The sequence below is a fragment of the Marmota marmota genome, unplaced genomic scaffold, assembly GCF_001458135.2.
Source record: "Marmota marmota marmota unplaced genomic scaffold, marMar, whole genome shotgun sequence".
Taxonomy (NCBI): Eukaryota; Metazoa; Chordata; class Mammalia; order Rodentia; family Sciuridae; genus Marmota; species Marmota marmota.
In genome coordinates this window covers 11,225,023-11,236,654 of record NW_026000101.1, presented here as the reverse complement: position 1 = coordinate 11,236,654, position 11,632 = coordinate 11,225,023, and the positions used below count along the sequence as shown (strand labels likewise).

Below are 11,632 nucleotides of genomic sequence, written 5' to 3'. Positions count from 1 at the left end.
CCTTTAAACACATTGACATTTAAGAATATATTTTCTCCATCTGAGTTTCAAATGCTCCATCTAAGCACATGAATAATGTACTTGCTGGATAAGCCACCAGTGGTCAGTTTTCTCATCTATGAAATGAAGGTGCTAGACTGGAAGAATTCCAAGATCCCTTTTGGCTTAAGGTTCTACAATTTTGTAACCTCAAAGACTTGTTTTCTATCTGCCTTTGTCTCTTTCTTGACATTTTGGTGTTTTCCAAATATAGATGAGGAGAAAAAAAAATGCTGCATTTCCCTATGCCTTCAATTCCACATACCTATTAAAATCTATAGCCAAACTTCAGTGACTTTCTAGGCAATTAGTATCAAAATGAAAGGATAAGTGTGCCTAAACCTTAGGAAAGACATTTAAATATGATCATCAGATATATTTTTGGTTACTGGTCAAAAGCATTTTGGAATAAAAGCAAAACTGTTTTGAAAATGATTAAAAGTTATGACTGATATTGAACAGCTGCTCATAATTTAGGAGATGGTTCTGAAATTTTTTCTTTACCTTTGTAGGCCTTAAACTTTCCTTTTCTGTTCATTCGCTCACTCATTCATTCCTGATTTATCTGCCTCTAATGTTTTATAAGGTAAGTCTACCTCTAGCCTGTTATGAAATTTCTGATGAACAGATCTCACATCTGCATCTTGCTATTGACTCCATGCCCTTTAACTCTTCACCTCTGTCCTGAGTGGAAACATTGCCTTGGTTCCCATGCACACTGAGAGAGTGTAGCAACAGAAGCTGGGCGTCTTCACAAGCCTGGCTGTGGCCTGCCTTTCAGATGGGAGCTGTGTATTATTTGCTGGAAGGTTTCTACAACAGATGTTACCAGGCAGACAAGAAAGCACACACTCCCAGAGCACGCTGAGCCAGGCACGCACACACTTGCCAATACCAAAACCAGGAGAGCCGCCGGGTGATGGAGGGAGTGTGCTCTAAGGGATGCGTGCTGCTCCGAAGCCCTGCTAATGTCTCTGTGTGGCCATGCTGTATTTTCAGCTTGTCATCATGGCTGGGACAGTGCTGCTTGCCTACTACTTCGAATGCACTGACACTTTTCAGGTGCATATTCAAGGATTCTTCTGTCAGGATGGAGACTTAATGAAGCCTTACCCAGGGACAGAGGAAGAGAGCTTCATCACCCCTCTGGTGCTCTATTGCGTGCTGGCTGCCACCCCAACTGTGATTGTAAGTATAGAAATAGACATTCTTCTTTATTGCCAGATACCAAAGAATATTTCCTGCCTGCTCTTTCTCCTCTTTCCTCTCTTCCTGGGCACTCACCAACAGCCTTATCAGTGATATCCTGTTCCAGCCAAGACAGAGTGAATGGAGCTTTGTGTAAAATCTCTCATGAAAACAGGTCTTGTCTTTTCTAGGTGGCTTTTACTTTTTAGTATCTGGATTTTAAAATTTGTATTTTTTTAAAGCACGTGTGAATGTCATAAATCAACAGGCACGATTAGCTAACAGGTTCAGAACAACTTCTGTGTACTTGAAAAAATGTACAGCTGTGTGTATTCAGAAGAGACCCTGACTGTAAGTGCTGGCATGGATATAAAGAAAGACTCAGATCAGAGTGGAATAGAATTCCCCTGGCCAGTATCTCCTGCTGTGTAGTTTGAACTTCCAGAGGGGCTAGAGATAAGAGAAATCCCTTGACCAAAATTTTCTCTGATCCACTGTTGGATCTGTTCACCTTACATCACATTCAATTCAGTTACAACTCTACTTTTATTTCCTTTTCTCTCTCTCAAGCAAAAACTTGGCCAGGCAAACCTCAAGGGAGACCGCTTCAAGAGCATAAAGCTTGTAGACCAATCATTTAACACTAAGATATTAATTTTTTAAAATGAGATTTTTGTGAGTTTTAAAGTAAGCATTTCTGTGTCTAAATATGTTACAAGGTCAGATTAGTTGGGGCATCATCTCAGCACCATTTCATCTTTTCTAATAGCTGCCACCCCCAACTCTCCCACCTCCCCTCTACGTACCCTCTACTCTTTGGGGGATTAAATGAACTGGCATGCTGAGGAGTGTCCCCACTGCTTGGACATTCAGTTCAAGTATCATTTTCAAGGCAATTTTTTCCATGTTAAAGCATGGGAAAGGGGAATATAATTTTGAGGGCAAATAATATAGACATAATGAGTCACAAAACTACAAATTCATTTGGATCATTGATCCCAGGCTCACAAAAGCTCCCCCTGAAATGATAAGAGTATGCTGTAGGGATTCAAGAGAGCATTGAGAGGCTGGGACATGATCTATCAGGGTTAAGAACATGGGCTTTACAGTCCAACATCACTGGATTATATCCTGGCTGTGTGACTTTGGACAAGTCACCATAGTGATCCCTCCCATACAAAATGGGAATAATTGACTGGTTGTCTTATTAGTTATCATGGGGCTTAAAAATGACTTAATGTAGTGCTTGGCATGTACTAAATGATAAAGAGTATGGAACAAAGATCCTGGCTGGATACTATTTTTTGCCCTCTTTTGGATTTCAGACCACACTTTCTCCAGTGGAAGAGAATGAGATTCCACTGAGAATGCCCACAGTACCTCTTCTGCCCTATTCTAAAGTACCAAGAGGGGGACCCTGGCCAGAAGGAGACTAAACTCTCCAGCCCTCTTACCTTATCCTTTCTTACTGCCTAAGGAATAAGAGAAAGCTTAGAAGACATGCTTCCATTACCACACAAGTCAACACACTTCACACCCTAGGTAAAACCAGGAAACCAGACTGGGTTCTGCCTAGAATCAGAGGCAGTTTCTTCCTGTCTCATAAGCATTATTTTCCTGTGTATTCAGATGTGCATATGAGTAATCCAGGGAAGGAGAGGAAAACATCACTTATCATTGTCTAGATTCTTCTATAATTATTTTTGTAATTGTAGAGACTTTTTCCATTTAAAAAAAGAGGGAAACAGATTAATAAGAATTGTGAACAGAAAATTAGAATCGTAACAATAGAATTATTAAATAAAATTAGAAGCTAATTCTTTGAAAGATAAAGTAAAAAATCCCTGGCTAGTTTAGCTATTTTTAACTTCTGTCTTTCTTATATTAAAGAAAAGAATATATAAGAAAAAAAGAATCCTGTCAAAATCTATGCTACATTTCTACTTAAATTGTATGTACAATTCTGTGCCCATAAATGCTTACATCTCAATAAAATTGATAATTTTAAGGCATTTTTAGTATATATTATTTTCATAGAAAGTTATGTAGCAAAGCTGAACAGATGAACAATAAATTTTAGACATATGTAGAATGTCATTCTATCTCAAAAATTGTACTAAACCTACATAGCTGTTGAATAACTTCCACCACACTTTTAAGGAATGAAAAATCCCAAACTATATAAAATGTTCCAGATCCTAAAAAAAAAAAAAAAAAAAAAAAAAAAAAAAAGGAAAGCTTTTCAATGCATATTTGCAAACAAAAATATCGATTTCCAACACTTGGAAAGTCGGTATAATTCCCACAAAAAAAAATACCCTCGGTAGTACAAAGAATCTCAGGAATGTTGATATAAGCATATAAAAAAAGAATATGAAGATTTGTCTACCTAAAAATAAAAATTTGTATCAAAAGAAAGGTAAATAAAGACTGAAAAAGTTTACAGTAGATGAGATTCAAATATAAATATCCTTAATAAGTAAAAGGTAAGCTTTCCAAAGTAAAAATAAGAAAGAACAAGAATAGCCACTTAACAATTAGTAGACTTCATATAAGCACTTCTAAACTTATCAGCAGTCACAAAAACCCATAATTTTTAAAGATACAGAACTTTCTTAGTATAAAATCAGCAGATATTTTAAAAGAACATAGTTTCATACAAATTCTAGTCTATTTTTCTGAAGAGTAGCTTGTCAAAGATGTCTTAAAAGCTTTATAAATTTCAGACCTAGTCATTGTTTCCTTAACATAAATCTAGGGAATGGAAATAATCAGAGTTTTATACAAAGATTTGTACATAGGTATTTTCATCTCAACAATAATTTTAATAGCAAAATATGTGAAACTAGCTTAGTACACAATACTGAAGGACTGGTTAAACACATATTTCAAACACCTTAAATTGTGTTGGAACATGCTCATAATTTCATCTTTTTTAAAACACCAAAAAAATGAATTATGGGTAAAATATTTCTTTTTGGTCAGAGAATCTGACCATTTCTTAATTTCCTGCCTGAGAAAATGATCTGTATTTACCATGTCACTAGGTAAAATTGACCCTATATGGGTGAATTACATCTGTTCTCAGAGAGCTATTATTCCCAGTTTTAGTTACCATTGTGTCCACTGTGGGACCCCAAAAACTACGTCTATGGCATGGCACCACCATGTGTTGACTCCATTGGACACCCAGCTATTAAGCCAGGTGACTTTTGCATTCTCTAATGCGTTGTAGTCCCTACACACCTGTGCTATACTGCTCTGCTGGAAGTTGCGTCTCCTCTCCAGGAGAGCAGCTCCTAATGTAGCCTGTGGATATTTGTGGGTTTAAATATTTAAGAGACCCTACAAAGATACCTTGTGGGTGTTAGAAATGTAATTTCAAGTCCATATAAAAAGACCAAAAAAAAAAAAACTAAGCATTTTCAACTGTTATCTCTGAATATTAGTGTATTAATTTTTTTCTTTTATATATTTTCTTTGCAAATCCATGAGTGCATAGTATTTTAAAATCAAAAGGTAATTTTAAAAATAAATTGTATTCTCTAGTTCTTTTGTCTAGTTAAGAAGTGACAAAATTTTTAATAAAGCTTGAAAATGGGAATTCTAATAAGCAAAAAAAAAAAATAGAAAAACGGGACTTTGTAAAGAATTTTATCTTTAGGCAAAAACACTAGGTCTTTTGTCACTCGAAGATTTTCATCAGAAATTCTTCTCCAGGCTACAACTTTTGATTCTGCCCCAACCATTGATCTATTTTCCCAAATGACACAAATTAAAATGTTCCAATGGAAACCAAGGGCATATGGTCAGAGGATAGTGCACAGAGCTTACACTAGGTCTTTGAGAGCCTGCAGTTCCTCTCCAGCTCTCAATTGGGAAACCCTGATTTAACCCTCCATTCCTCTGATTCTCTGGGTGAAAAAATGTGTAACAAATCATGCTAACAAGCCCCTAAAATATGTCCTGAGAAGTACCCCATAAATGAATACATTTTGGGTGATGGTAATAACATCTTATAATTTGCATATATTCTGCAGTCATCACCTAACAGATCCTCACATCAGCCCAGTGAATGGAAAAGGAACATTTTAAAGAATACAGTGTGTGGTTCATCTCCCTTCATTTTTTAGAGGAGAATATTGAGACAACGTTCAATGAGTTGCTGAAGGTTCCAACTAGTTCTGTACACATTCAGACAGGCAGCCACCCATTTGGTTCCACTTTTATTTTCTCCCCAAATGAGAAGCATGACTAGGAACCGGAGCTGATTACAGCTGACAGTTAATGGTGGAGAGCCTTGCACCCCTGCTGATGGTGCTTGATCTTTATTCAAGACTAACTATAAATTAAAAGCAGCAGGACAGAATGTAGAACTCTTCTGATGTTCAGGGAAATTTCCTGACAGCAAGGAGCTGTGTTCATTTCTGCCCCACCTCGGAAACACACAGCTTGTCCAAGAGCAGCCTCTGTTGGGCCACTATATCACTCATCCCTAGCACCTACCTCCATCCACACCCCTGTTTCAGAGTGTGTGCCTTCATTGTCCTCACCATAAAGTCATCCTTCTGAAGAAGGCTGGTCTGCCAACATCCTGCCAGTTATTGTGTAACCCTTGGTAAGTCCTTCTCCCTGTGGGCTCAGTTTCCTCATCTTTACATAAAAGAGGGATCAGGCTAACTATTTCCAAGATCCTTCCAATTCTCAGAACTCATGAGAAATGAAAAAAGAACATGTTAGATTCTCAACTCTCGGTTTACTCTCCAGAGTTCAGTTTTGCAGTTCTGTGCCTGGTAGAGTATTTCACATAACTGTGTATTTTAATTCCTCCTTAAAACTATTTTTCCTAATCTCTCTAGTATAATGAAAGAAGGGGTCCTCTTGGGTGATTTCTGCACTACTAACTAATGGTAAGTGTCAAAAGGACCTCATCCTGGACTTGTCCTTGGTTTCCTGTGCATCCTCAAGCACATTAACAATGGCATAACCAAGCACCCTTCACTGCTCTGGGTCTCTGTTGATGGGCATTAACAACCCCATTCTCAACTGCAGGGATGTGCAGGAAAGCCATGAGGGAAAAAGTCTCCTGTTTGACCTGTCACTTTCTATTTCTCCTTTTGTGCTTTGCTGTCAGAAAATATTAGCATCAAAATGCATCAGGGCCACATGGGATAAACTGCACAGGGCCAAAGCCACTGCTGTCCTGGATCTTGAGGAAAGGTTAGAGCATGGAGGACTTACTATACCCAGAACTATTTAGCCAAAAGTATTGGACTGCACTTCAAAGAAGTCAGCAGAAGTCACTTTTTTCCTAACCACCTGGAAAGCTGGGATAACTACTGCCTTGGGCTTGCTGAATAAACTCACATACTCAAGAGTCAAGGGAAGAGAACCTGTTTGGATAAGAGGATTTACTCAGCAGAGAATCTGATTTGCCCTTATATTGTCTCAGTCCCAGCAGCACAAGGCCTGAGAAAATAGCTATTAAACCTTTTTCTTGGCCTTAAATGAAGTGACAGGGGAGTATTTAGTATGGAAGCAGTAGAGCATTTGATTCCCAGCCCAAGAGGACTGAAATAGCACACAGTTTGCATGCTAGCATGCACATATATGAGGCTTATCAGGAATTTCCTAGGAAAGGAAGAGACACACACAAAATGGGATAGAAAGGAACAATTTGGAAGGAGTTGTGAATCTTCATTTGGGAATTTCTAGGCTGTTAGCTCTTGCAGCAAATGTAAGAGCACAATACAAATCATGAAGTGGACTCGGTAGTGCAAGCCTGTTGGCTAACTGACGAGGGACACAGCTGCCCAAGTGAAGGAGACATTGTAGGGCCTTGTGCGCCCTCCTCATTTGCCTCTTCCAGGCTGAACAAGCTCGTCTGTTGAAACTCTTTTTAACATTTTAATTCATATCTTTCCCCCTTTTGTACATTATCACATGACTTCTTTTTTAAAAGAAAAAAAAATTACCATGACTACAGCTTCTTTGTTGCTAATATACTCAATCTTCCAGGTACTTTTTTTCCCCCAAAGACTTATAGATATCTCCATTAATTTTTATGGATTAAAAAGCATTAAATAAATAAACTATTCTCTCCACACTGCAGATTAGTAATGCCTAACACTACTCCATAAAGAGACATGCTTCCAACCTAAAAGATATCCCTTCTAATGGTGATTCAAATGTTATGTTAATAAACTTGATAATTTTTATATTATTTATTTTTACCTGGTATCATTTTTTCTTAGCTTCTCAATTATCATCTGAAAGGAAAACATTCTAGAGTTTCTTGAAAAGATACTGTTGCCCAAAAATATGTGATAGTCAATCTACTTGATGATTAAAATCCATCTTACTTTTCACTGAGAGCAATATTTTAGCTGACTTATTTTAAATTTCTATTTCTCTTGTATTCCCTACCCATAAAAAAAATCTTAAAAGAGAACACTATGCTTTAGAAATGCATAATACCACTTTAGTGCTCTGTTTATATCAAGTTTAACTGAAGAGAGCTTTCTGAGCAGCCTTTGGATTAATAACAGTAGGAAGGCTCCAGTATTATCCCATTTACTGAGTTATTCAAATTTCAAAATGCTATCATTGCAAATAATGTCATTCAAGCCTTGTGCTTTGAAAAGTATAGGAATCATCAAGAGCAGAGGTCCATCATCTGTATCTATGTGTGATAAAGCAGAAGTCAAGAACTCTTGGAATAACCAAAGCTCAGCAAGTAAGGGAACCAGAACTTCTCTGCAGACCTGGGGCTGTCAATGGCACATATCAGGAAAGATTAAAGACAAGCAGGAAATGTTAGCAGTCAGGACTGGCAGTAGAGTGTGCATTTCTAAAATTGCCTGGGTCACTTTAAAAAAAAATCTACAACAAAAACTTTCTTGGGAATGCTCATGATGATAGGAACCTTCAGGGGAGAAAACTAAGCATATAAAAATCTGAGATGAGAGCTCTGAAGCCACTGTTGGGGGAGGTATATAAAGAACCTTCTCCTCTTCTTCACAGTATCAGACACAGAGCAAAATTCATCACCAGCCTCTGCTGTTTGTATTCTTAAAAAAAAAAAAAAGTGACAGAGATAGCAAGAGACATGATGACTATAAGGTAGGCTTTACTTTCAGGAAAGATTACCTGGTGAGAATAAAGTTCCACAGGATTATAGAAATGAATGATGGCTGAAGGAAACAATATTGAAGAAATCATGGTAGCCCTGGAGATTTTAAATAACTGAATTAAGATTGAAGTATAATTATGTGATTTCAGCTTCCCTTAATAAGCCCTCTCTTGTCAGCCTCTACAAAAAAGACCAAAGTGTTGGAGCAAAAAAAAAGAAAGAAAAAAATCACCTTACAGGTCTTCTAGTCCAGCTTTTGTGTGAAAAATGAGAAACTGAGACCCAAAGAGGCAACTGGTCCAAGATCATATGTCTAGATAGGTGTAAATCCAAGCTAGCCATGTGCCCTTTCACCAGGACTAGGCACAATGATTTCTTCCGACCACTTCAACATATATTCTTGCATAAATAGGCCAGGAAATGAAGAAAGCAAACATTCATTGAACATCTATAGATGCTTTTATATCAGCTTTTTAATCTTCTCAATAAATCTCTGATATAGTCAAAACTAAGTTCAAGCCATGAAATAAAGAAAAACTGAGGATCAAAAAGGTTCAAACTCTAATTAAGAAACGAGAGAGCTAGATTTTCAATTCAAAGGCCCACATTCAGGAAACATCAACTAGCCCATGTATGCAGTCAAAATGTATATACTAGGAATTTCCTTTCTAATGGCGACCCCATATAACATGCAGCAAAATCCCCTTGAAATTTGAATTATATCTTCCATTGACTTGTTTTTGATACAGGCTCTTTATCTTTTGAAATCTAAAAACCATTCCCTAAGTTTTTCATTTATATCTGTTATCACTTGCCATTCCTTCTATAAAACATTTATGAAGGGGAGGGGTGGAACAAGAGTAGAGTAGAACTCTCTTGTGACCATCCCCCCAACAGAAACATTAATCTAAAATATCCACACACAAAAATACCTTCATGCACACACACACAAAAAAAAAAATCAAAGGAAATCTGATTGGTATAGTAGTAGAAGATACATTGAAGAGGGCAGGAAGGACAGGTTTTACATTACCTGCATCATCCCTCTCAAATCCTAGGTTTTACAGCATAGAGAGAGATATCAACCACTTGATGGAAAGAGAGGGAAGTAAGAACAGGGTTTTGCATTTTACCCTACTGCCAACCTTGTTGCAGTAAAACCCAACACCAGGAAGGCTTTCATGACGCCAGTGTCCAAAGACTGACCTTCTGGACACATCTCAACCCCAAACTTTAGGTTTGCAATGCAAACTTGATCTGGTCTGTACCACCCACCACCAGGCCAACTTCAGTGGCTCCAGCATCCGGAAGCCCTCAGTGGCAGGCAGACCATAGCTTCACCAGGTTTTACGCATCCCAGTGCCACAATTTCAGTGGTCCTGACCTGCCCAAAATCTCTAGATGGGCCACAAAGGAATTCTTAACAAAGTTAAGAAGATTGAAATTATATCATTGTGCTAAGTTAAAACATTTGATATGAACCCATAAAATCAATAAGATGAGGAACTTCAGAAAATTCATGAATACATAAAAATTAAGCACACCCTCCAGAATAGCCAATGGGTCAGTAAAGAAAATAGAAATTTAAATTTTTTTCTAGACAAACAATAATGAAAAACATCACATATTAAAACTCAGAACCACTATTCTGCATTCCATAAGAATGAAGTTTATAGCTGTAAGTATATACATAAACAAAGAAGAAAGATATCAAATAAACAACATAATGTTGTACCTTAAGGAACCAAAAGAAAACAAGAGCAAGCTAAACCTAAACAGCATGAAGAAGGAAATAATATTATAACAATCAGAGAAATTAATGAAATAGAAACTAGAAAAATAGAAAAGATCAACAAAACTTAAGAGTTGGTTATCACTTTTTTGAAAAGATAAATAAAAGTTACAAACATTTAGTTAGAAATCAAAGGAAAAAGAAGGGATCCTCAAAGAGAAGGATGGAAAAGGGGACATTACAACTAACACAGCAGAAATAAAAGGATCACTAGAGACTATTATGACAACAAATTGGATAACTCAGAAAAAATGGATAAATTCCTTGACACACATAATCCCCAAAGATTGAATTATGAAGAAATAAAAAGTATGAACACAAAATAATAAGGAGATTGAATTGGTAATAAAAAGTTTGTTATTAAAGAAAAGCCTAAGACTAGATGTTTTCATTGTTAAAAAATATAAACATTTAACCAAGATCTAATACCAAATGTACAAGCTATTCCAAATGACTAGAGAGGATGTAATATTTGCAAACTTATTTTATAAAGCCAGAATCACCCTGATTCCTAAACCAGAAAAGACATTACAAAGAAAGAAAACTGGAGGCCAATATCTATGTTTAGATGCAAAAATCTTCAACAAAATGTCAGAAAGCTGAATTCATCACAATGAACCCCATTGTTGTATATAATTGTAATGCTCTAATAAAAACATAACAAAAATAAAATGAATTTCATCCCAGGAATATAAGGATGGTTTGACATATGTAAATCAACAAATGTGATGCATCACATTAATAAAAGACAAAAATCATATGATCTTAACACAGAGAAAGCACTTGACAAAATTTTGGACATTCTTTAAAAATCCTCAGAAAACAATACAATAAAAGCTATATATGACAAATTCACAGCTAACAACATACTCAACAGGGAAAATTTGAAAGCTGTTTATATCTGGAAAAAGACATATACCCCATCTCATCACTTCCATTCAAAATAGTACTAGAATTCTAGCTAGAGCAGTTAGGCAACAAAAAGAAATAAAATGCATCCAAATTGGGAAAGAAGATGTTAATCTGTGCCTGTTTACATACAACATTATCTTATATATAGAAAACCCTAAAGATGCCACAAAAAATGTTAGAATTAATAATCAAATTCAATAAAGTTGGAGGACATAAAATAAACATAAAAATCAGCATTTCAGAAATCAAGAAAATAATCCTACTTACAATAATCCTATTTACAATAACTACAAAAAGTAGATGACTTAGTGAAAAAATTAACCAAGGAAACTAACACATTAATGAAAGAAATGGAAATGACACTAAATAGAAAGATATCCCATGTTCATGAATGGGGAGAATATTATAAAAGTGTTTTTACTACCCAAAGCAACCTATAGGTTCAATTCAATGCCTAGCCCTGTACCAGTGACATTCTTCAAAGAAATAGAAAACACTATCCTAAAGTTCATATGGAACCAAAAAAGACCTGAAATGATAAAAGCAATCTTTTTTTTAAATTATTGATG

General features: G+C 36.3%; 1 protein-coding gene across 2 annotated transcripts in view; it reads left to right on the top strand.

Annotated features, from left to right (window-relative positions):
• Window positions 1-817: 817 nt before the first annotated feature.
• Window positions 818-11,632, top strand: part of Plppr1 (phospholipid phosphatase related 1) — a 57,017-nt gene continuing 46,202 nt past the window's right edge. The window contains exon 1 of one of the 2 annotated variants that reach the window (XM_048783298.1): window positions 818-1,227. In XM_048783298.1, the coding sequence (XP_048639255.1) occupies window positions 1,024-1,227 (204 nt within the window). In that variant the 5' untranslated portion in view covers window positions 818-1,023. The remainder of the gene's footprint in view (window positions 1,228-11,632) is intronic. The other variant, XM_015492116.2, reaches the window with a different exon arrangement.